This window comes from Clupea harengus, chromosome 16 (assembly GCF_900700415.2).
Source record: "Clupea harengus chromosome 16, Ch_v2.0.2, whole genome shotgun sequence".
Taxonomy (NCBI): domain Eukaryota; kingdom Metazoa; phylum Chordata; class Actinopteri; order Clupeiformes; family Clupeidae; genus Clupea; species Clupea harengus.
Genome location: NC_045167.1, coordinates 9,383,716 through 9,409,977, shown reverse-complemented (window position 1 = coordinate 9,409,977; position 26,262 = coordinate 9,383,716). Strand labels below are relative to the sequence as shown.

Here is a 26,262-nt window from a genome sequence, read left to right as displayed (position 1 = left end):
CTTGTCCAGAGGGATCAGGCACCTCACAGCCTGAACCTTCTACAGGGACAGTGGCCTCTACCTGCACCTCTCCTGTGCGGTTCCATTTACGCTGCACACCCCGCCCCTTTTGCCGAGTCCCATCTGGGAGAGATTGGCCATTTCTTATCCCCACCCTGGAGCAGTGGGCACTCTCTCTTCCAATGACCGCTCTTTAAACAATATTTACATTTTCCAGTGTCCGGCTCACTGAGATATGACGGCTTAAGTCTAGTCCCAGATGGACCATTTCGATAACTGCTAACCTGAGTGGTCCGACGTTCCTCGCGATTATAACTAGGTTTGTGTGTTAGGTTATACTCATCTGCGAGCACTGCAGCCTCCCTGGCAGTCTTAACCTTATGTTCATTTAAAAAGATAGCCAGCCGTTCCGGGACCATATTTTTAAACTGTTCCAGCACCATCAACTCACACAACTGCTCATATGTTTTGACACTAACGGAAGAACACCAGCGATCAAAAAACCCCACCAGATCTCTCGCCACCTCGGAATAGGTCTGTTGGTCATCTTTTTGCCAGTTCCTAAACCGCTGTCTATAAAACTCCGGAACCTGTTCATACGCTCTTAATACTGCTTCTTTAACCCGCTGGTAATTTTTCCGGTCCGACACAGACAGGGCCAGAAACGCATCTTGCGCTCTCCCCGACAGAACCGTTTGTATTAACAGGGTGCGCTCTGAGTCGTTCCAACCCCGCCGATCAGCAATTCCTTCAAAAATAGAAAAGAAAATGTCGGGATCTCGGTCAACTTGGGCAAGAACTTGATCATATTTGATAGATTCTCTGCGCCAGCCCTACCCGATGACCCCGAGGAGTCTCCAGCTCCAGTCCCCACAATCTTACCCTCTGCCATTAACCTCAGACGCTCTCTCTCTAATTTCAGTTTTTCGAACTCCAACTCCCGATCTTGTCTCATTTTTTCAACTTCAACCTCCCGATCTTTATCCCTCGCCGCCTCTCGCATTTTTAGAAACTCCATTTGCTGTTCAAAACTAAAAGCGCTTCCATGCGAAGGGGCACCTGCATCTGCGCGCGTTGGGGTAGACGCCGCAGTCGGATTCACAGGATCAGACTTCCCAGCTATTACCGACCTCTCCAGCAAATGCTGTTTTACACTATCCTTTAACCCCTGTTTATTAAGATCCTTGGGCAATGACTCGCTAAAATGGTAATGCTCTGCCACTATGCGAAGTTGAGCTTTCGTTAGCCCGTCAAGATACCCCTCTGTTGGAGACTCGAAAAACTCTGCCATTTGCTCCATTTCCACCGCTATATTACACAGGCCCCGACGCGACAGTGCAACCCAGCAATTAAGCGCAGGTGATGAACCACCCAGTCACCAAAACCCAACAGACTAGAGCTGCCCCGATCTAACTCCCAAACACAGTCCTCGCTATTTCCAGATCTAGTCTTCAGTGTGTCCACCTGCAGTTGAGCTGCTAGACAGCCCCAGCGCGTCCGACACATCCACAGAAAACAATAAACTTTAGTAAGCCGGAAAAACAACAAACAGCGGTAAGCGCTCTTCACCTGAGCAGGGGTTCACGTTGCTCGGTAGGTCTAACCTACCTTTTCCCACCCAGTTACCACTACACCTGCACTCAATCTAACCAGTATGCACAGCCCGTTTCTCTCCCAACGAGAGCCCCCAGCTGCCGTCACTTTCAAAAGTGACTTCCCTCCTCCACGGCAACCCAACGAAAACAACAAAAGTTTAACACTTACAATTTTCCGCGTGGGTCTCCCCAATTTGCAATACCCTTCCTGCTCTACCGGCAGTTTTGTGCCCGTCAGCATTAAAGGCCAATATCCCGATCTATACAATTCAATGCAACTTTACCACCACTATTTCCCAATGAGTGGTTGAAAAGTTACCTTACCTGATTCCGAAAACAATCTCGGCCGAGCCCCCACATGTAACGAACCCAGCTCACAGGCACGAAACATAAAGGGGAGGCCACTAGGGGTGGGAATCTCTTGGCACCTCACGATTCGATTCGATTCCGATTCAGAGGTCAACGATTCGATTCTAAACCGATTCTCGATTCTAAACCGATTCTCGATTCTAAACCGATTATCGATTATCAATTCTAAACCGATAAAACGATTATCGATGCATCTCGATTTTTAAAACATTTGAGTTTGCTACTCAGAGTCTCAAATCGCTTCCTACTTTGTGTTTGATAATTAAAGAAAATCAACAGATTAATTTTTTTATTAGAGAAAAAGTGTGTCCTTGTCACAATCATGACTTTCTATGAACAATGCAATAATCGATGCAGCTTGCATTTCAACACAAAATGAATGTGTAAAAAAAAAAAAAAATATTTTTTTATTTTATTAAAAAATCGATTATGAACTTTTCTGAATCGAGACAGAATCGTTCTAGAGAGAATCGAGAGAAATCGAAAAATCGATTTTTTCCCCCACCCCTAGAGGCCACGCAGAATATTTGATATAATAATAATAAGTTATTTATTAAGGGTTACAAGTATATAGTTATCTATTAATTATAGGAAAACATGTGGTGAATGTCAGTGTTGTGGAGAGAAACAAAAGATGTAATGTAAAGTCAGTTAAATGGTAATATAAAGCAGACGACGACAATCCAAATCCAACGAGTATCCACAAATCCAATTCCTATCCAAACACCAACGACCAATCTAAAACTCCAATCCAACGCTCCACGAATGCAGTCTGCTCAGGGCTTTTGTAGCCCCTCCAATTACTGCTACACCTGGTTCCAATCACCTGCTACACCTGCTCCCAATCACCTGCTTTAGAGATAGACAGAAGAGGCATGCAAATCTCATGGGGGCGGGGCGTAGACCCGCCAGGGTCGTAACAGTAGGAACACATTTTCAAGTGAATTTGTCGGATGTCTTTTTCTTACGTTGTTTTTCCGAAGCCCGTAAGAAACATTTCAGAAGAAACTTCAGAAAATGTTCGAGAATGAGGCCCATTGACTTTTTTACAAAGTTTTGTTCATTTAGCACCATGATTTGTTGCTGTTATTTGTTTTTCAGTTATGATATTCACTTGATGTTGCATGCATAGGCTAAGTTGATATTCACATCATAAGAGTTAATGATTTCTGCTACTTTGCTTTTGTGATACTGACATGACGTCATACAAAATTGCCCCACTAGAAATTTCCGGCTAAAATCGCCACTGTGTCCACTTATAACAATACACGTCTCACAAAAGGTGCTAATTACTTTTCAACCAACTAGTTGAACATGATAAATATGACCTCCACAGGTAATGGATTGCAAGCTGGTGAGTGAAGCAAGCTCAACTCAACAGTATCAGAACCAGCTTAGACTGTATACTTCGGCTGGGTTGCTACCCAAGATGGAGATCCACAATCGCACCAACTCAGCTGCTTTCACATTCACCTTAAATATAGTAAGCCTGAACCACACGAATGTGGTTGAATTGCTTTCTCTGGGCTGTGCTATGTATGATACTCATTTGTTTTACACGGTTGTTTACGCACCTTGCAAGTTACTGTGTAATTCTCTTTAGGAAAATGTGCTTAAATCACCAATTATGTGTATCTTGTCCAGTCTCCCCTATCATCACTGGTACCTCTTTGTTTCCTTTTTTGAATTTCTATTTCTATCTTTGGTGCTCTTTAACTCCTATCCTCCCTCACTTGGTGGTATTATTTGTTTTCAGAATACATCTACATGGAGGGTTACTGTCCCTAGACACAACATAACCATCAACACAGGTGCAGATGGCCCTAGTGGACCTTTGATATCTTGTGTTTTTAATCATTATTCCTACATTCATCTCTTCGTGTCTGATATTGTTTAATCTCCCAACTTTTCTATCCCCTAACCTTCCCCTGTCCCTGGACAGGGATTGCACCCGTGGACCAGTGGTATGTTGAGATTAGCATGTTCCAAGGCTTTGAAGCGTTACATGCAAAAGCCCAGCTGCTTGAGACGCTGAAGGGAACCATGCTAGACGTGACCAGAGGTAAGGGAGATGGCCTTGAGCCACAAGAAGAAACTTCCCTGAGTTAACCATGAGACAGCATGACACGCTGTTTTTTCACACTAGCTTTGCAGGAACATACCTGATATTTTGAATTTTTAATATCAGTTATACAAGATTAAATAGAGGCACTAATATACTTATGTGTTGGATGTGCTATGAATGTTGTCGTGTCAGGTGTTCTGAGTTTAACCTGGTAAGTTCTTCGTTGTAACGTGATGGTGTTTCTGTGATAGAGCCCATACTTCAGTGGACCATCGGCAAAGAGATTTCACCTCAGGCCATCCTACTACATGAACATCGCATCATCAAAATGCGGGTCACCCAGAGTCCATGTGCCAGTGACGTGGCTGTAATGGCACCCATTTTTAAGCCAGGAGGCAACACAGGTTGGTGGGGACGCCAGGGCATTAAATTAAAAGTGGTTGTTAATATGTCTATGTTTGTTTAATGTGTGTGCGTTGTGCATTTCAGGAATTATTCTAAGTGTGACCAAGTCAAGTTTCACATCCAATGACCGATGGTTTAACGTAACCAATGCCCGTGAGTCCTAATGTGTGTCCTGTACACCTGATCAGTTTTTAGTGATCTTAGACTGTGTTGAATACATAGAAAATATATATATATATAAAAGTTATGTCACAGTAGTTTGTTGCTGTATGTCATTACCATTTTAATTTGATTCATCTTTGTCAGTGAAAGTTTGATTGAAAATCAAATTGCCTTCTCATTTACTTGTTTATGTGTTTCCTTTTTGTTTGTTAAGTAATGGGCTGTCCGGGCATAAACCTTGTGGACCTGAAGTTGACCAACTGTCACTTGTTCCTCCTGACCAATCAGGGGCTCTACATCAGCCAGGACCTGCTGTCTCCAGTCACAGGGACTCTGAATGTACAGCACCAAGCGTTCATATACAAACAGTGTTTGCATACATCAGTCATCTCACACTTATGGTCATAAGCAGGTCTTTGGACAGTTAAGGCATTTGGCCATTTTTAATTCTGTCAGATAATCAAGTTTATTAAATGTTTCTCATTAGAGATTTGATTGAAGTTGATTTGAGGGCCACTGATCCATTAATCAGTTAATGTATTGTTAACCTATGTCTCTTTTCTGTCTAATGTTTACAGTTCACACTACTGGTGCTCCCAATTCTGGCCGAGGTGATGGATCTTGTACATTTCTCTGTCTGAGCCTCTTATGAAAGAATACGTTGAGAATATAGCTTTGTCTGAGATTGTTTTAGTGAATGTGTTGTATGAGTCTGTTAATTTTTTTTGGTTATTCCATAATCTTGTTAATCTCAGGGAGTATTGTTAATCCCAGCTCTAGACTGGTTCTGGGTGGATGTGTGTGTGCATGTATATGCCCCTCTCACTAATATGCCCATCTCTGCTGGTATCTTTACAGATGGACTACTCTTCAATGACCCTTTGGTACTCCTCTCAGTGTGTCACCAACCACATGTACTTTTCTGGTATCACATTTTAATATACTATTTATACAAGCTAACAGAATGTGAACATTTATATAACAATTTTTATTATATATGATTTAGTTCAGGGTACATAGCCTGATTCAGTTGACCTCCCCCCATCTTAGATTAGGGATAGATTCAGGATATGCAGGGCAAGGGTGTGCTTCAGGAGCTGGAATGAGAGCCCCTGCTCTAGTGCATGTCCCATATTAGCTAATATTGCTAACAAGGGCCAAAATTGTTCTGTTCTTACATCAGTGATTAAAATGTCGCCAAAACTACAGACTTTTCTCACTAATGTCAGTTGTGACCATAGCCGTTGAAGTAATGCAATACATGTTGGCGGCGATAAAGTAATCTGCGACATATTGAGACATTCAGATTACAGATGACTAACTGTGTGCTGTGCTTTTAGATGATTACCTTAGCCTGATCTCAAACAAAGGAGATGGGAAAGAGCTGGTAGGTGTCTGCACCTCTGTGTGGCTTTGTCCTGTAAATGTGTGTTTAGGATGCAGGAGTGCAAAAAAATAGACTTGCTATACTCTTGCTAGCAGTATACTTTACATTGAGAAAATCTAAACATGAAAATTTTATTGTGACATGCTTTAAATTTAAAAGAAGTTAAATTTAACACAGAGTGAATTACTGTGCTCTACTCACCTGCTATTTGTCCCCTGTAGTCTAATTATATTGATAGATCTGTTGTCAACCGATACATTAATGTCATCTTGTATGATTTAAGGAGTTTTAAATCCTACAACCTCGAATCAGAAAAAGTTGGGACGGTATGGAAAATGCAAATTTATAAAGCAGTGATTTATAAATGTACCTTGACTTGTATTTGATTGCAGACAGTATGAATACAAGATATTTCATGTTTTGTCTGGTCAACTTCATTTGATTCGTAAATATACACCCATTCCTGCCATTCAGGCCTGCAACACATTCCAAAATAAGTTGGGACGGGGGCAATTTAGGGGTAGTAATGAGTAGAATGGTAGAATAATTAAATAATGTTGTGTTTTGAAACTAGTGATGTCAACAGGTCATTGTTATCATGATTTGGTACAAAAGCAGCATCCAGGAAAGGCCTAGTCCTTTAGGAGCAAAGTTGGCAGAGGATCGCCAGTTTGCCAACAAATGTGTGAGCAAATTATTGAAATGTTTAAAAACAATGTTTCTCAAAGAAAGATAGGAAGGGATTTGGATATTTTACCCTCCACGGTGCATAACATAATTAAAAGATTCAAGAAATCTGGAGGAATTTCAGGGCACGGTAATTTTCAAACCGTCAGAGACGACACCAAACAATCTGATTGGCCGCTGCCGGGGAAAAACACATTTGCATAGGATTACTTTTTTCGCTCGCTACGCCCAAAACGGTGGTCTACGTCACAATGGATTGCCTACCATTGAAATGAATGGGATTTAGAATTACGCTTCCAACGCTGCGCTGTCATGTGTTTGCCCCGTAAGACTTGTTTGCAGGAAGAATGGGAAAAACTTACACCTGAAAGGCTTCATCACTTTGTGTTTTCAGTCCCTAAACATCTTAAGTGTTGTGAAAAGGAATGGCAAGAATTGCAAGTGTTTATTTAGGAAAAATAATAAAATTCATGAGGTGAAACATCAAATAAAGTGCTGTTGTATTGTTTTTAATGTTATACAGGTCAAAGAGAATTTACAAATCACTGTTTTCAGTTTAAATTTTAATTTAACATAGCGTCCCAACTTTTTCTGATTTGAGGTTTACCTAAACCTTGTTCTTCCTCTGTCTTCAGCAAACAAGGTGTGTATATAGTGGCTATCCCTTCAAGCAGTGGTTAGTCTGCAAGGAATCTGCCGTGGAACTGAAGAGGACTGACGTCACCCATCAGTATCTGTCCTTCGTGTATGACCGATGTCAACACACAGGGCTGCTGCTGTCACATTCAGAGGTATTGGCACGCCTACACAGACACACATATTATTACCTAACCCAACAGCATAAACTGGACCAACATACAGGATTTCTGTGGTCATAATGTGGTGTGTAAAGGAATATGCTCTTTGTTTGCATGTTAAAGTCAGCAAAGGGAATGAGAGATTGAGGAGAATTTTGAACCATGTGCACTGATATAATTGGTCATCAACGCTGTCTAAAGTCACATTACAACTCCTGCATGATCTGCACACTAGGGTTAGTCATGTTTTTACTGTCAGACTCTCACAGTTCGTTCTTGAGATCGGAAATGTTCTATGTTCGTCAGAATATGAACTGAAGTTACCTCAGTAATATAAGTATATTTATTCAAGAACAACAAGCTTCACATTTCCTTATCACATCATCCCCGGGATGTTACCATACACAGTTCCCTCCGTGTGTCTTCATGACTTTTGGGATTCCTGTTGCTTAATGGCATGTGGTATGTGGGTGTGTTTGTTGTGTGTGTTAGGAAGAGGGGGCCTTGTTGTCTGTATTTACCATCCAGAAGGACGGTCTAAGCAACAAGATCAAGTCCTCCCCATGGCGTATGCTCTTTCGACCAAACGGCATCTTCCTGGGGGACAACCATGTCATCCTCTATGGCGCTGAGGTACAAAGAATGTGCGTGTGGCCACACACACACGCACACACACACAAACACACAGACTTGCGCACACACATAGGGAAACAGATATACACATTCTCTATGGTTCTAAATGCTAACAGTATTTAATGTTCATACACATAGAATCTTGCATCCACATACTTGTATTACTATTGTAAAATTGTACATGTTTGAAGGACATGAAAAATAAATGGAATCATGACACTGTAAGTTGCCTTACAGTCCCAAATAGCGCCCACCCACCCCCCATATTTCAGATGATCTCTTCTGAAATGTATGTTATTTTATGTGTGTGTGCTTAGGTGTGGTCATCCTCAGACCGGGGCTTTACCTTTAGGCAAATCTTCTCCCTGCAAGGCGAGGTGGTGACTGATGTGCTGCGCTGCAACTACAACGGTATGCTGGTGCTACTGACTGATCAGGGGAGTATTTACCTCATGAAAACAGGTTAGTCACACACACGCACATTTAACAAAAGGAGCAATGTGGTTCAAGCAGCAGAAAAGCTGTTGTCCACACTTATTTTCTCCAGTTCTTTTCAGTATAGTGCGACATGTTTCTGGAGTTATGGCACAAATGTCATTCTCTGCTACTGCGGTCTTTGGCTCATATACTTTTGCAATTCGCAGTAACATTTCAGCATTTCTGTATTTCTCATGCACAAAACAATGATTTAAATAGTCTTGTCACAGTTTTTTTGTACTTGTGTGTTGAAGCTGAAGTTATGGAACTGTGCTAGTGGCTGTAACTTCTGCCATTTATCTATCTATCAATCATCATCATTATGAGTGGTTTATTAGTATTATTGTTTCTGGCTCAAAGCATCACATACCTATATTCTTTCAAGTATTGGCATCAATAGCCACAGATGCGCTTCAGGTGAGTTCGTTTGATTTGCATGACTTTGCTGCCCCCTGCAGGTCTGGAGAGGTTTGCCAGGTTAAATGAGACCCTAAACTCCAAAACCTTTCTGCTGTTCGATCACATGGGGATCCTCATGGCTGTCGAACTGGATTCAACTAAACCCAGCAGCCTGAGATACAGGATCATCTCAGTCAACAAACTTATCCAGGTTGTCATTTCTCTCTCTCTTTCACACACCCACACACCACACACACACACACACACACACACACACACACACACACACACACACACACACACACAAACACAGTCGAAAAGGCCAGTCCTCACAGGTGAGAAATTCAGCCTGCACTGCCTTACATAACAACATCACTCTTGTATACATTTTTTGTGGCATACCTTGTGTGCACCTGCTTATTCATTTGTCTGCTTGCGTGTGTTGGTGTGTGCGATCATAGGAGCATGATATTGCCTTCAAGAGGTCAATAGCCTTGCAGTACTACACGTCTGAGTATGTCCTGCTTCATGAGTTTGTGCCAGCACAAGACGTGGCCGGCACTTTTCTGTTCTACCCTCACCACGTGGGCAAAATCTTCAGCCTGAGGTAGGTGGGGGTTGGTTTGGGGTGAGGCTCAGTTCTTGGGTTTAGCTGTGATGAGAGTGATGAAAATGATGCACGGATTGTTTCAGTTGCTGAATTCAAACACACAAGTGAAAATGGTTCATGGTTGATCAGAGCAAAATGTATTTGTTTGAGGTGAGTAGTCTAAGGCTATGATTCTGTATCTTTTTCCAGACACTTTTACCTGTGTGTGTGTGTGTGTGTGTGTGTGTGTGTGTGTGTGTGTGTGTGTGTGTGTGTGTGTGTGTGTGTTGTTTTGCAGTGAGGGGGGTAAAGTGGTCATCACCAGAGTTTTCCAGAGAAACAATCTGCAAGGTTTTACTGCCTGCGCCACAGGAGACATCCTGGAGCCAGTCCGTGCTCCCTCAAAGACCGCCGAGCCTCTGCAGGGAAATAACCTTCATTATTATGCAGGCAAAGATGAAGCCACTGTCTTACTGGTCCCCAGAGTACCAGTAACAGGTGAGACACATGCACGCACACACACACACACACACACACACCTGTCCTTTTAGTGTATTTAATCTTACACACACCAACATTGGGTAGCAATCAGACATACAAGAGGTGGTGGAGGCAGAGGCGAATGCTGGCAAGGTGTTGTGTTCCGTTTTGCCACTACTGTTTCATTGATGTCAGTGTGATTGCCACTTTACTGTCAGATACTTCACCATACTTCACCATACTTCAACACCTACAAGCAAACACTCACACTCACTCACAGACACACACACACACACACACACACACACACGCACACACACACAGACTGACACACACACACCCACATACTAAACAAGCAGATATGCGTTAGAATGTACATGACAACTATGTGTGTGCGTTTGAGTGGTATTTCTGCTTGTGTGTGCCATCAGGGAGTCAAGCCCCACCAGCCCATCGTTTTTTTAAACGCCACGTTGGCATGACTGTGGTGTCCCCCGGCTCGACCAGCTTCTTTATTATACAGGTGACACAAAACGGGTCAGTGTGGGGTCAGGCCACCGAGCCCACTCTGATGAATAGAGGATCCTGGGAGCTCCCGACGGGCTCCTGGCTGCTCTTCAACACCGTGATGGGCAGCTGGACCCTGCGGGAAGGGCACTGCCGCCACAAACTTCAGTCGTTGGACAACCTGCGCCCCAACGCACTGGTGCGCATCAACGTGCGCGAGACGCGCACTTTCACCTTCAAAGCGTTCATGTCTGACTACTGTAAGTAATAGTGGTACTGAACTGTGTAAGGGGTTGTTCACAAGGTAACCATTTTTTTGACCTTCTGAAGGCTTCAGGCATTTAAGTTTCTCTATGGAACAATGCAACAAGGACGTAGCTAGATTGTCGCAACATGCCACATGCACAACACATGTGTTTATTTGAGGCACAGTAGAAAAGGACAGAGGCACCTGGTACTCCATATTAAAAATCACGATTTTTTTCAACAATGGGTTGTTGCCTAGCTCTCTTAGTTAAATATAATGTTTCATAGCAACGCACAGATATGTGACCTATTTCCACCTGGCGTTTTTTTTTTTTTTTAAGCTCCCATTTTAAAGTCATTATAGAGACAAAAAAGCATTCTACTATGAACATCCCCCTAAGTGTGTTGACGATGCCTTAGTAAGACAGGATTTTCATTGTTGCTCTTCCCAGCTCTTTCTCTTACCCGTAATAAGAAGTTCATGAAAGTGGTCCTCACAAACCCGAATGCCATGAGGGTGACCGCCCGACACTACTGGGACAAGGCCAACAACCACATGCTCACCCTCACTGTCTACAGCCACATCTGCAAGAAGGTAGCCCAGTGATCAGAGTTGATAGCCTATGTAGTGTAATTAAAGGAGTAGTCTGTGATTCTGGCGAAAGATTGTTGATATAGCCTATGGAATTATACCCCTCCCATCTGTGCTCCTGAAGCAACATGTTGATTGGCTGGAATTGTCATTGTGTTTGTTATGTTTATTTCCCATTTACAGGGCCATGATTGTACGAACATCAGAGTATTTTGAGTGCAAACACAAAATGGACAGCTAGAGGATTGTACAAAGCAATTAGCGGACAAAAAGTTTTGGATCAGAATAGGACTTAAAATAGTCAAATAGCACCTTTTTGTTTACCACTTTCTAATGACGAACTGATTGCAGACACTCTCTCTCAAGGACATATCTGAAATGGCTGTATGTCACTGTTCTCTGATTTCCCTTGTGCTCAGGCCATGACCACGGTGATCGTGTTCATTCCGGAAGCTTCTATGCTGTGCAGCTCGACCAGCTTCTCCTTCACCCTGCAAAACTCCTGCCCAGAGGGGCTCAGTATTGTCTACCTACCAAGTCAGCCCATCAGTGACTACGAGTGGATACACGGAGACCCGGAGGACAACATGGAAAACGAGAGGCTCTTCGACCTGCCTGTGAGTAAGACAGAGAGGTCAAATAGATTTCTGTAATTAAAGATCACAGCTTCTCAATGGCAGTACAGTATCAGTACCGTTCTAGTAGACCTTGCATTGTTCAGTTACATCTGTGCATTTTACATGATTTGACCTCTCCACCTGTCTGTAATTTATGTCTAGTCTCACATTGTAATTACAAGTACATCTGAGTTTAAGTGAGCCGCAGCTAAATAAAAAAATTGTGGGCGAAATACTGCTCAATTTATTGGCTAAATTCTCTTTAACTGCAGATTTCTTTAGTCTAAACTCTATTTAACTAGACTGGACTAGTTAAAGTTAAGTGTATTTCGTGTCTGGGCGTCCCAGGTCAACTATAGGCCTCCGTCCCAGTTGGGTGTGTTGATCCCTACTTCAGACAACATCTACAATGCAGACCCCAGCCAGCCCCGCCCACGGGAGCATTATCCCGTGTCCAAGGTGAAGGGATGCCGCACCTACATGGCAAGACAAGCCCAGTCCCCAGCCAATCTCTGTTTTAGACACTGTAGTTGCGGGTGGGGGGGTAGAGGAATGAAACAAGCAGTTGTACTCGTTCATGTGTTTAGCTGTGTCTGAATTATTGTGTGCATTTGTGTGTGTGTTGGTGTCTGTGTGTGCAGACCACCGGCCGATATAAACAGTGTGCTGGAAAGGCATCTGTGGCGGAGTGCGGCTGCACAAATGCTCTCAGGGTCTCTCCCCTAGCCATCAACTCTGACTGCAGGAAGAGGGTAAGCAGACACACTTAAAGCCACAGGTTTTAACCCCTAACAGTATACTCTGAATAGACACACTAAGGAGTTTGGCGTTCTTGTTAGATTTGGGTGAATATCATATCAGACCATATCATATCATAATTTTACCTACCAGACAAAATACCAATTCAACCTCCACAAGTTAGTTTACACAGCACCAGGCTAGAGCCATCAAGGCGGCTCCTGGCCTTTTGTCTATGTTCATGGGCCATCAGACCTAGTTCCTGACTCTTGTGTGTCTTGCAGCCAGAAACATTAGGTGGCTTTTGTCTACAGCCACGACAAGATGGCTGAAGCCAAAGGTTATTAGCATTTATATGGCCATACCTGGTATGACCATATATGGCCCTTGGACAAACTTTGATTTAATCCTCTAAACACTTCTCGCTCGGTATTCGTGCAATTGGCTGTCAGCGGTCGATGCTGCTGATTGGCGGCTCACTGGCATGTCCCGCCTCCTGCCAGTGGCATGTACTTCCTGATGCCACATGCCAGTTAAAGATTTAACTCCCTCTTTGCATTTGCTCACTTGCTACTTAACATCACGCCTAGTCATCACTATCAACTCATAACATAGGCTACAAATAATCACAAATACCGTACGTTCTAACTAGCGCTAGTGTTCAAATTAGTTAGCAATCGTAAATCAGCTAGCGTCAACTTTTACATTACATTGTAGAGGCTCCGCATGGTGAACTGTTAACGTGCAAATGTTTTCTGGTGAGATGTTGAAGCATTGATGAGGTGTTGTTAACACGTTAAGAGTACTCCAGGTCCGTTTTGCAGTATATACACTGTACCATGTTGTCCTCTTTTCTTAATTTGAAATTATCCCAAACTGCTTTTTACCGCCCGTCTCTTGATTCTCTGCCACCGTGTCACCTTAAATCTTTGATTGCGCGTGTATCAATAATAACAGTCTGCAAGAAGTAATGATATTGGAGGAGAGACTTTTTAATAGAGCAGTCCCCCCAGGATTTTGCGGCCTAAAATTCCTGATTTCGCGGGAGCTTTCCCCAAAAATTGCTATGAAAGTTGCTGTTTTTTAGGTGTTTGTTGCAATGAAATTGTGGCAGGAAGTGAACGTTGCGATAAAAAGTTTGTAACTTTGTAACTATAATTGAGTAATTTGTAACCCTTACAAACATTAATTAATGAACAAAACCACTGAGAAATGGTCCTCTAAATAACCTTACCAACATGCCAAACAAAAGATTACCAGGACTACAATATTGTAGCAAAATAGCCTTTACTTATCCACAACGAAGTGCACCTGTTGGTATTACAAAATGACCATCAGTAAGACTGAATCAAATGTTATGAATGTCTCAGCCTTCACATATGATGAGAAAAAAAAAACATCGCAAAATCCTAGGGGGTCTGTTATGTTCGACCACAATGTTGCATGCGGTGCAATAGTTTCCCTCCGCTTTGGTGACGTGAATTAAACAAAGCCTTTTGTAATCGAATTATTCAAGTAATCGTTTCAACCCTAGTCCTAAGTATGAAAGCCTAGCTAACAAACTTACCACTCTCCCACTTCAGTTTGTTTTCAGAATGAGAGAATTTTAGGAGGAGGATGCCATTACTGTGGCTCAACTAGAGGCAGGAGTCAGGTGCAAATGGGCCTTGTCCTGACAAAGAGTAATGTAATGGGAAAAGAATATGTGTTCCCACTGTCACAGTTTTTTTAGAACATGGAGAAGCTAGGCCATGCCCGATGTAGCCTCTGTTGATTTTCTGTTCCAATAGTTGGCCCTTTTTTTTGCTTAATACTAGTGCTGTCAAACGATTAAAATATTTAATCGCGATTAATCGCATTTATGTCATAGTTAACTCAAAATGAATCGCGATTAATCGCAAATTTGTATCTATTCTAAATGTCCCTTCGTTTATTTATTTTTTCCATCATTTTATTTTTATTTGAATGCCCTTATCAACATGGAAAAGTGGATTGGCTTGCTTTAAGCAAATGTTTTATTTTATTGAAAACCAACATTGCCAAACAGGGCGGTACAAAATAAAATTATAAATTGCACATTTCAGGTAAACAAGGACTCAGCCTATAGTGCAGTTAAACCATGGCTTAATATTTTCTTTTTTTCAAGTTTGCTGGGAACATAGCAGTCAGGCCTCTTATTTCAGAAACAATGAACCGTAACAGTTAGGTTACCAATAAAAGGTAAGCCTACTACTTCTTTGCTTTCAGCCAGCTGCCTGTTGACATTTTCAGACAACAGTGAAGCTGGCTTCTTTTGCACAACAGTACTTTTAAAAGTAAACTTTCCATTCAGAAGCTTTTTATTATCCATTTCGCCGTATCGTGCTCACCATTCACTCAAACCGTAACATTAGCCTAATACACAGTTTGCGAGGCCAAAAAGAACGTTAATCTAAAAAAAAAAATCGCGTTAATCTCGCGATAAAAAAATGAACGGCGTTAAAATGGGTTTGCGTTAACGCCGTTAATAACGCGTTAAACTGACAGCACTACTTAATACCTGTTGGAGATCTGTGACGTAATGTGCTTTGGTGAGGTGGACTGGAGAGGGTGGTCGGGAGGGTATTGGGGTGTGTGGTTGGGTTGGCCTGTGCCCGTGCAACATTCAAACACAGGAATGTTTATAATTAAACTCTTACCAGAGCACAACATTGTTTACAACAGCACAAAGTTCTTCATAGATATAGCCTCTTAATTTTGCTGTCAAAGTGCACCAGATTGATGCATTTAACTTTAAAATGTGCAAAATGTTCTTATATATAAAATATATTCCCCGGGGAGCATGCCCCGGACCCCCCTAGGGGGTTCGGATCGTTGTCACCTTTTTCATCCCTGATGAGTTTACACCCCTAATAGACTCACTAAGGAGTTTGGCTTTCTTGTCTTGGGGTAGAGGCCTGCACTCCCGCAGGAGTATCGCGGGACTAATTTTGACGGCGGAGTGCGGATGGGAAGAAACTGACTGCGTGTGTGAGAGCTAAAGAAAGAAATAACTCACAGGACTCCCGTGAAATATACAGTGTCCTCCACAATTATTGGCACCCCTAGTGAATATGAGCAAAACAGGCTATGAAAAAATATGTCTTTGCTGTTTATCCTCTTGGTCTTTCACTCAAAATATTCACAAAAATCTTACCTTTTCATTAAAGTAAAATTATTGAAAGAAAAAAAAAACTGTTGACATTAAATAAATATTTTTCCCCAAAACATGTGTGCCACAATTATTGGCACCCCTTAATTTAATGTTTTGTGCAGCCTCCCTTTGCCAAGATAACAGCTCTGAGTTTTCTCCTATAATGCGTGATGAGGTTGGTGAACACATGGCATGGGATCTGAGACCATTCCTACATGCAGTATCGCTCCAGATCCTTCAGATTCTGAGGTCAACGTTTGTAGACTCGGCTTCAGCTCATCCCACAGATTTTCTTTGGGGTTTAGGTCGGGGGACTGTGATGGCCATGGCAAAACCTTTATTCTGCAGTCGGTGAACCATTTTTGTGTTGATTTTGAGGTGTGCTTCGGATCATTGTCCTGCTGGAAGGTCCAACCACGGCCCATTTTAAGCTTACTGGAGGGGGCTGTTAGGTTTTCATTTAATATCTGCTGGTATTTGATGGAGTCCATGATACCATGTATCCTAACAAGATGTCCAGGGCCTTTGGAAGAAAAACAGCCCCACAACATCAAACAGGGTTCCCGCGGGTCCTTAAAAAGTCTTAAAATGTCTTAAATTAAAATTCGGGTAATTAAGGTCTTAAATTGTCTTAAATTTCACGTAAAGTTGCTGTAGGTATTAATTTTGCCGGGGCTCTTAATGACGAAGAGAAAGCACAGTGGCGCATCGTAAAACATCTAATAGTTGATTCATTTAGTATTGTGTGAATTGAGTCTCCGCAATTTAATAGCTGTTTACGGTACGTCGGCTACAGACGCTGACGTCAGGCTGCGTGTCGCCATTACGCGGTTGTCGATGTGAGGTTCAAAATGCAAAGAAGATGGGGAAGTGCAACGCAGATTTCGGTGCTTCATTTCGGTGCCTGAGCAAATTGAACACGGTCGCTAGGCAGATTCCGTGGGGCACATGTAAAACTGCCCCAGCTCCCAATGTAAACTTTTTCCTGTGTCGCTCACGCTCATTGGTGTTTTCATAGCAACAGTCTTATGACAGTGAAGAGCATGCAGCATTTCACAGAGCAAGCACAAACAGAACTAGCCAATCAACCTTTTAACAGAGAAAATACCGAAAGGTTAACGGTCAAAAGTGTGACTGTATTTCGCACAAAAAGATTAAAACATTGCGACGTGCAGCAAATGCAACAAAACAATTGCGTGAAAAGAGGGGAGAGAAGGCAAGAGTCAACGGCAGATCAGCAACCGAAGACTGAAAAATAAACGGAGATGACAGCTAAAGGTAGTCTCTTAAAGGGGTAGTACACATTTTCTCGTACTCAGTGTGTTCAAGTAACAAGATTAACTATAAACAATATAGAAAAGATAGGTATAAACAAATCATAAAATGGTGAAATTTCATGAAATAAATGCAAACAAAATAATACATTTTTGACTCCAATAATACTATTTTTGCAAAAGAAGTTTGAAGCTGTTTTTTGTATTTATTTATATTTATTTAAGTATACTATAAACTGTTGTTTACAGTTAATATAATGTTCATAGTTTGAAGTTAAAAAGTTTGAAGCTGTAGTTGGAAGCCAAGTGTTTTGTATGTATTTATATTCATAATATACTTTAAACAGTTAATATATTGTTCAATTTGAAGAAAAAAAATTGCCTTGGCAATAAAAAAAAGCCTTTCTTTAATGTCGTCAATCGTCGCTTTGTGCTTTAAAAAAAGTATCGGTTCAGGCACCGTTTATGCACCGGTATCATTTTAAAAGTATCGGTTTAGCACCGGTATCGGAAAAAACCCAAACGATACCCATCCCTACTAAAGACGATACAAGTTCAGTGATTTCCATTGTAGGAGGCAATAAATTGAGTATTCCAAAGAAATTGTGACATTTTTGGGTCTTAAATTATATTTGTTGAGGTCTTAAAAAGGTCTTAAAAAGCATTACATTTTACTTTTGAAATGGTGCAAGAACCCTGTCAAAGATCCGCCACCATACTTCACATTAGGTATGAGGTGCTTTTCTGTATGGCTATCTTTCTGTCTACGCCAAACCCACCTTTGATGTTTGTTGCCAAAAAGCTTTATTTTGGTCTCATCTGACCATATAACTCGGCCCCATTGAAAGTCTGACTTACATTTGGCAAACTGTAGGCGCTTTAGTTTGTTGTTGATTGACAGCAGAGGCTTTTTTCTGGCAACCCTCCAAAACAACTTGTGGTGATGTAGGTGGCGTCTGTTGGTAGTTTTGGAGACTTTCTGACCCCAAGACTGAACTAACCTCTACAATTCTCCAGCTGTGATCCTTGGAGATTCTTTTGCCATTCGAACCATCCTCCTCACGGTGCGTGGGGTCAATGTACAGACACGTCCTCTTCCAGACTGATTCTAAACATCTCCTGTCGCTTTAAACTTCTTAATTATTTGCATGATAGTGGAAATGGGTATTTTCAACTGTTTAGAGATTTTCTTGTGTCCATTTCTTGATTTGTGCAGCTCAACAACTTTTTGTCGCACATCGTCAGTGTTGTTCTTGGGTCTTTCCCATAGTGATGAATGACTAATGGAATTTGGCCTGTGTCACCTCATATTTGTACGCCTGTGGAACAGGAAGTCGTGGTTGACCTCTTAAGAGTTCCTTATCAAACAGGTGAACTTAAAAATGTAAAACATGACTGGAAATATACTTCAGTTAGATTTTGATTATAAGATTTTTCTAGGGGTGCCAATAATTGTGGCACACATGTTTTGGGGAAAAATATTTATTTAGTCTCAACAGGTTTTTTTTCTTTCAATAATTTTACTTTAATGAAAAGGTAAGATTTTTGTGAATATTTTGAGTGAAAGACCAAGAGGATAAACAGCAAAGACATATTTTTTTATAGCCTGTTTTGCTCATATTCACTAGGGGTGCCAATAATTGCAGAGTGCACTGTACATATAAAATGCAATGAAAGTAGATTTGTTTTTCTTAAACTACAGAATGTTATTCATGTTTGCACGAGCAAACGGCAAGAAATAACCCATGATTTACATAACAGGCGCAAGGCTGTTTTTTACACATGGCACATTTTCACAGGAGCGGGACGGAAAAATTCATCCCACGTAAATGTCCACTTGCAGGATTTATGCGGGTGGAAACATTTGACATGTTTTTACAGAAACGGGACTGAAAAATCCACCCCACGCTAGTCTCTGTCTTGGAAAACACACCAAGGGTTAGAGTCCAGTAGCAGGAAGCCCCATTGTGAACCCCACCCCACTGTAGGTGATGGTAAAAAACGCTCACCAAAAAAAGCGGGCTGACTTGAGTCAGTGGGCCCCATGTTGAAAGCTTTAACCTTTAAACTCTCCCTGTCTCTTCCCTAGGTTCTGAGAATGATGTATCCTCTGATCAACTTCAACATCACGCTGTTCCTCAGGCGTGCTAACCACCAAGACCAACCGCTGCGCTCTCTGTATTTTGTCACAGTGACCGAGGTCAACAACCGCACCAGCTGGGCCGTCACAGGTTAACTTGATAGAAAAATACTCTTTCCTATAGTTGTTGAAGTGTTGAAGTTCATAAATGTTCTATTTTGATGTTATTTGTTTAGCAGTGACAAAAAGCTCAGCTTTAGGCATTAAACTGAGCTCAGCATGAACAGTTAAACCTTTTAAAGGTCTCCGAACAGCATCTAGGATGAATGCAGCATCCTGACGGAATGTCCCTGTCTGTCCATCTGTAACAGTGCACCATGTTGACGGCATGGGGAGAAGATGGAATTCCAATCCATTCCAATCATTACATCATACAGTGTAGATGTACTACTAGATGTACTACACTTTATGGTGTAATGATTGGAATGGATTGGAATTCCATCTTCTACAGCACCTCTAGGTTGTGCAGACAGCTGTTGTCCAGGGCAGTGCGGTGACTTCACTCCACTTAGCGCTCTACTATTACCTATACAGTTGTCTCACACTGTTCAAGTGCAGAGAGCAGCCAGTGAAGCTTGCAGTGGGAAGATTTTGTTTATTTGTATTGTTATTCTTATTATCATTATTAGTTATTCATTTTCTTGTCTTGCTGTATTCCAAAAGTAATTCAAACTCACTGTTCAAATCATTATATTGATGACTATGTGACAGAAATCATGTGATGTTAACCCTGCTTTCTGACAGGAACCCTCATCACTCCTACTATGGAGAAGATGAGAAAGTACTTGAAGCGCAGTCTCAATCAACCACTCTACAACCCTGAGGGCCTGCAGATCAGTTGCTATGTAAGGCCATGTCTACTGGTCATGGTTTGGAAGTTACTCTCCGAAGTTTCACAGTGCTGCAGTCTACCATTAAACATGAAAATAATAAATGTAATATGGTAACATTTTAATAAATGCCGGCCGGATCCTGAATATTTCAGAATCATATTAGAATGATCATGTCTGGTTTCTGTCTGACCTCCCTCTTCTTTTTCTCAAGGGGTCAGAACTCTTTCACTTCCGCATCTCCGTCATCCCAGGAGTCGTGCTCTGTGACCTGGTAGAGGAAGTGCAGGTTAGACCCTATTTGATATGTTCCTTTTTTGGGTGTTTGTTTGTTTTGCTGTGAAGTGTGCATTTACTGACATTGAATAGAAAGCCTTTGTGCAGCAAGGTGGCATTTTCCAAAAAGGGTGGACATGCACGAATAGCCAGATGAAATCAATCGGAAATAGATAGCAATAAATATATAACATTGTGTAGAACGTGGTTTCAAACCACAAGTAATGTGCACTCATCCCATCATGCCTCTCTCTGCTCCGTCCCTCTCTCAGATCTATGTGGACAATCCTCCCCTGGCGTTCCCTGCTGCCTACCTCATCAGCTGCATGACGGCCATAGCACTGGGTGGCTTCATGCTGCTCGGCTTCCTGCTCAAGAACGTCTCTCCGCCCACCACCAGCACCGTGAAGGCCTTTCTGACGAGAGAGAATTCAAAAGTGTCCCCAGAGTCCGAGCCCGAGCCTGACATTGAAGACTAAGACCCCCAAATAATTTGTGTACAATTTGTGTTTCTTTTTTTTTTTAACACTTAGATTTGTATTGTATTTTCAGAGCATACAATGAAACGCAGAGAATAAGAAAGAAAAACAGAAGAAAAAACAAACATAAAACTTGTGGGATAGCACATTGGTAAATAAAAATTACAAATGTTTAGTATTTGCCTTGTAAACTGGTACTTAACATATACAGGGTATGAGTCAGAGTCCTTCTAATTTCTCTTGATAAAGTGTCCACTTCTGTCACCTCTTCTCAAACAAGTTTTGCCTCAGGCCTAGAATATGAGTCAACCTCTCCAAAACTCGTTGTCCAAAGTTCCTTAATGGTGTCCATCCACTGATTCTGGGTAGGAGATTAAGGTTTATACCCGTTTCGAGTTATAGTTTTTCTAGATGCTGTTAAGAGTATCTTTGTCGAGCACCGATCCTCTGTTAGTATTACAGGTGTAATGTGACCCAAGTACAAGGTGGTACAAGAAAAAGGTATTTCGTAACCTAGCACAGCAATAAGAACTGAATGTACACTTTCCCAAAAACACTTAACCCCCTCACAGCTCCAAAAGATGTGCATGTGATGAGCGTTTAGAGAACCACATTGTCTCCAAAAGGGCTGATGTGATGTCGGTTTTTTACTTTGAATCTTAGGCGTAATAAAAAATAAAATCAGATTTTTCCAGTTGAATACCCTCCATTGGTGTGACCTTGTGGGGGTATGTTGAATTGCACACATATCTTCTACTGTGATTTCCACATTTAACTCGTCTTCCCACTTTGATTTTACATATAATGTTGACTTGCCTTTACATTCCATAATATTCTCATAAAATCTTGATATTACTTTGGTACAATTACTATTAGGCTTATATGCACTCAACATGACATGTATTACAGAATTCGTTTGTTGTGTGTTTTCAATCTTCACTTCTTTATTGTAATAGTCTCTAAATTGTATATATCTAAATCAGTGGCGGCTCCTGAAAACATTCTCAGGGGGGGGGCATTTTTTTGATAATGATTAAGGCGACCCCTTTCGGCGAAATTCGCCGTTTTTGATCCAAAATAGGTCATTCGTGTGATTCGTGTAGATCTGCAATACAAATATTTTTAAGGGGGGGGGGGGGGGGGTCCTCCAAGTAATCTGCGAACGCAAACTGTCATGAATATTTTTTTCAAGCTTGTTCGTTTGGCCAACTCCATGTCATAATGACAGGCTTTCTATTTCGGGTCTTCTGCCTCGATGCCGTAATAGACAGGTGTATTACAAGACATCTTTTTCGGGTGAAAGCGTTGGTTTCGAGCAGCCTTTTTAATATGGCATTTACGGTAACGTGTGACGTTGGTACGCTGCAAGAACGTTATACTATCTAACGTAGGCTAACGTGCTAATGTCAGACAGTTGGCTGACAGACGCCTCGCAAATCACATCAACTATTTTTTGCTGGTTACAATAACGGTGTTATCGGATAGTACAGTGTCTTTTTCTCGGTAACTTTTGACAAATCTAAGCGTGAAAACGCCGAAAAATTTACATTTACTTAAAAGACATGGCCGTCAGCCGAGTTTGGTCCGGAGTTTAGCTGCTAAAGTTATCTTCTGTCCTGTCGTTTGAAGCAAACCTCTTAGCTCTGGCATTGGTCTCCCATTATGTATTTATCTATCACTTCACTGGATTGGAAGTCCATTTTCCAGGCTATCGCACGCCCCCTTCATTGAGGCAGAGGTTAGGTTTGCCTCCCCTATGTGCTTTTTCACTGTGGTTTTATGGCAGATCAGCAAGACTAAATAGCTTCTTCACATATGTGAAATACATTACATTACCTATTATATGGATACAAACAACATATAATAAAAGTGTCTACAAATATTTCAGTGATGACAAACAATGAGAAAGCAAAAGTCATGCGCTCAACTGTGTGAGGGATTGCACAATCTGAGATGAGGTGCAGCTCGTCGCTGCCTCACCTCGCGAGTCGCCTCTGTTTGAACAAGACATGGTCAAATTCAGCGATTTTGATTATAAACATGATCGGAATCATACAAAAAAATGTAATTTAAAGCAAAGATCAGTAAATACGTATTAATATTTATTTTATCATTATTTGTTTTTTACTTTTCATGATGACTTTTACTTTTCATGAGGTAGGCTATGTGTATGACCCGGTTGGGTTGGCCTGTGCCCGTGCAACATTCAACACAGGAATGTTTATGATGAAACTGTTACCAGACAGTGGCGGTTCTACACGGAGGCCTGGGGTGGCCCGTGCCCCCGTAAACATATCCCTGGCCACCCCGTGCCGACCTAATACAAAAATTATGAATTTATTATGATTTTACACCCGAGCGCCAAAAGCGGAAATATTGTGACGCAACGTTCTACACGGGTAAATTAAAGCGGGGCACCCAAACACTGTAGTCTGCCAGGTGTGGTGCTCGTCGGTGAATGAGAGCTCAGCAACTACTATTCATGGATACCATGTGATTGTGACGTGCGTCTAATATTATATATATTTGTGTCCAACAGGGAGACAGTAGTCTAGCTGTGCGTCGGTCACAACCCACATAAAGTTCAAATGCCCGGGAACTGTCGCCAAAGAAACCCAAATATACAATTTCGTTCTATTCCAAAAGGTTTAGGGAATGACTGACCTCTTAAGTGAAATGCAGCACATTGATACAATCGTGAATAATTACTTACATGACCTGTGATCACATACATATTTTTTTGTCTCCAGATGCCATATTTTGGTGTCGTTCACCCATCCTGCAACTGCATATTGATAGGCATTTGTACTCTTGAAAGATAAATGTCGGGAAAAGAAAGTTGGGGCAGACACTTTGCAGACTTTAAGGGACAAAATAAAGTTGAAGTTAATAATGCCTCAATGCCTTTTCCAAATATCGCTGTCCTTCTGTCTCATTTAGATATGCAATCAGCTACAGCTCCCTATCTTGCGCAGGATAGTTTAGGTTTGATAAGACACAGTAATTATTCACGATTGTATCAACGCCAAAAACAAATCCTAAAGGAGACATCACATAAAAAAGCACATGCTTAGATTTTAGTATGAATAGCAGTGGCGATTTTAGCCCGAAATTTCTGGTGGGGCAATTTTATATGATGACAACCACTAGAATTAGAAAATACTACATTTAAAAAGTCTAAATTTGAAGAAACTATAAACAGAAAAAAATACTATTATAGTATTATTATTATAATTATTATATTATTACTATATATTATTATATATTACTACCTAGCTACTATTGGTTACAAAAATCTTATAGTTTTTATGTGCCCCTCCTTGCCCCCCCTAGTAAAAATTGTCTAGAACCGCCACTGTTACCAGAGCACAACATTGTTTACAACAGCACAAAGTTATTCATAGATCTAGCCTCATAATTTTGTTGTCAAAGTGCACCAGATTGATGCATTGAACTTTAAAATGTGCAAAATGTTCTTATATATAAAATATATTCCCCCGGGGGGCATGCCCCGGACCCTCCGCATCGTTGTCACCTTTTTCTCATACAGGGTAATACCTTTTTGTCCAGTAGATGGCAGCACACAACACAAAGATTTCCCCTCTAGCTACATAAGTTACAGGTGGAAAGCTATGGAAGAAAGTTGCATCCAGGAGCCTTCAAAAGAAAAAGTGAGGTGGCTCCACAATAAATTGTCCCACTTGTTCATTATTCACATTACCCAAATGTTGTATGATGTAAAATAGCTTAACAGGACACATGATATGTCCTGTAACAACATAAAGAAAGGGGCAACATATAAGTCAAAACCAACAATATTTATTGACTTAATGTTTACAAAAGCAAAATAAGTTATGGCATAGAAAATAACTCTGTGTTTGATATTGTGCAAGTAGCATGCATGGAGTGAACAAAGACATACAGACAGAGGGAGAGAAAGAGTAAAATAGGCAGACAGACAGACTACATTACTTGTACTGAAACTTGACATGCAGTGCTGTCTGTCATGGTGCCTTCGGGGTGGAAAAGTAGGCAGGGATAGCAAATGGCTGTGTGAGCCACTTCACAGCCTGCTAGCCACGGTTTTCTTTGGTACCAATTCTTTGAAAATCCTCGGGTGTAGGATTTCCCCTTCTTTGTAGCTACCTGTTTAATTGATATATTTGTTCTAGGAGGTCCTAATTGTATTACATTTTTCGTCATTAGTACGCCGACCGAAAGGAGGTTCTTTCAAAGAAAGAATTGCGTTGTTGCACTGAGCACTAGCCATCTCGACAGAATATGCCTTGGTCGAAGCTGTATGACGTCCTTATACGCTTTTACGTCCATTACTTATGACGAAAGCATGGAGGGGCGAGCCCTCCCGGAAGCCATAGAGAATGCATTGAGAGCCCTGTTTTGTGAAAAAATGGATTTAACATGGGAGTCAATGAGAGCAGTCTGGGGTGATTTCCATTTCGCCCCAAATCGCCCAGAAGGGGCGGGGCCATTTGAAGCCTGACTGTTACCTGATTGGACAATGACATTCAGCGGCAGATCAGATGGTCTAGTGGTAGAATCCGACAGAAACTCCTTTTCCGTATGCAGTGCGTCGCCCCAATCGCCCTTATGGACAAGCCGGAAACCGGGGACGTCTGGTCACCCTACTCTACGTGTTTGGTTAGCTCTCTAGTGGCAACAGACGATAACTGGTGTTTTTGTCTGCCCGGCAGCAGAGGCCATAGTCAGGGATATTATTATGAGCTACTGTGCTATATTAAACTTGCTTGTCATAACTGGGGCATTGTGGTTCTCTATCCATTTCCTCCTTTAGAAGCATCACCTGTAAATCAATGTTAAATGTATTTATTGATAGCTCTCAGTACATAATTTCAATGTCAGAGCAGGTATGTGTCACTGTCAACACTGTTTAGCCATATGACTTTGTGAAAGTTTGGTTGACAAGTCAGTTGAGTATTACAGTTCTCAGTTGTTAACACACAAAAAGCCAAAATTCGGCACAATTTGCACAACCTTCACTTCATGTACCAATCGCCCGACCCAATTTGGCACTACTTCACACTCCCTTATCTGCATTAGACTCTGACTTTCCTTCTTTACACTCTGATGTCAATTACACATCACCTTGTTGTCAAAACACTACACACAATTGTTAGGTGAAAATTCACCCTAGTTACCTCAGGACTCCGGAGCTGCACATAAGTATATTTATTAGACAAACAACAACAACAATTGCAATCGGGCTCACTCCCAGCACAAGGCTGAAAGTGAAGCAATATTAAACACATCGCACAAGGTTTATATAGACAGAAGTTTAGCGTTCAGCAGGGAAAACCATGTGGTGGA

The 26,262-nt window shown here is 41.5% G+C and overlaps 2 protein-coding genes across 2 annotated transcripts; both read left to right on the top strand.

Annotated features, from left to right (window-relative positions):
* The first annotated feature begins 3,332 nt into the window (after positions 1-3,332).
* On the top strand, positions 3,333-5,551 carry LOC122133605 (cation channel sperm-associated protein subunit beta-like). Its single transcript, XM_042710129.1, has 8 exons — positions 3,333-3,447; positions 3,721-3,775; positions 3,907-4,026; positions 4,281-4,433; positions 4,519-4,587; positions 4,811-4,935; positions 5,175-5,207; positions 5,455-5,551. The coding sequence occupies exons 1-8, from the start codon at positions 3,394-3,396 to the stop codon at positions 5,533-5,535; spliced, it is 690 nt and encodes a 229-aa protein (XP_042566063.1). The 5' UTR covers positions 3,333-3,393; the 3' UTR covers positions 5,536-5,551.
* A 399-nt stretch (positions 5,552-5,950) lies between these two features.
* On the top strand, positions 5,951-20,942 carry LOC105897456 (cation channel sperm-associated protein subunit beta-like). The gene is made up of 16 exons (XM_031583384.2): positions 5,951-5,983; positions 7,306-7,461; positions 7,960-8,100; positions 8,418-8,562; positions 9,036-9,187; positions 9,438-9,583; positions 9,864-10,063; positions 10,477-10,812; positions 11,251-11,393; positions 11,810-12,007; positions 12,356-12,466; positions 12,649-12,759; positions 19,281-19,422; positions 20,076-20,176; positions 20,376-20,450; positions 20,710-20,942. The coding sequence occupies exons 3-16, from the start codon at positions 8,038-8,040 to the stop codon at positions 20,914-20,916; spliced, it is 2,130 nt and encodes a 709-aa protein (XP_031439244.2). The 5' UTR covers positions 5,951-5,983; positions 7,306-7,461; positions 7,960-8,037; the 3' UTR covers positions 20,917-20,942.
* The last annotated feature ends 5,320 nt before the right edge of the window (positions 20,943-26,262 follow it).

Coding starts and splice junctions, on each gene's coding strand:
- LOC122133605 (XM_042710129.1), top strand. CDS start 3,394: ATGGAGATCCACAATCGCACCAACTCAGCTGCTTTCACATTCACCTTA. Junction 4,588..4,810: donor GTTTAACGTAACCAATGCCC/GTGAGTCCTAAT, acceptor TTGTTTGTTAAG/TAATGGGCTGTCCGGGCATA. Junction 4,936..5,174: donor CAGTCACAGGGACTCTGAAT/GTACAGCACCAA, acceptor TAATGTTTACAG/TTCACACTACTGGTGCTCCC.
- LOC105897456 (XM_031583384.2), top strand. CDS start 8,038: ATGCTCTTTCGACCAAACGGCATCTTCCTGGGGGACAACCATGTCATC. Junction 8,101..8,417: donor TCATCCTCTATGGCGCTGAG/GTACAAAGAATG, acceptor GTGTGTGCTTAG/GTGTGGTCATCCTCAGACCG. Junction 12,008..12,355: donor AGAGGCTCTTCGACCTGCCT/GTGAGTAAGACA, acceptor TGGGCGTCCCAG/GTCAACTATAGGCCTCCGTC.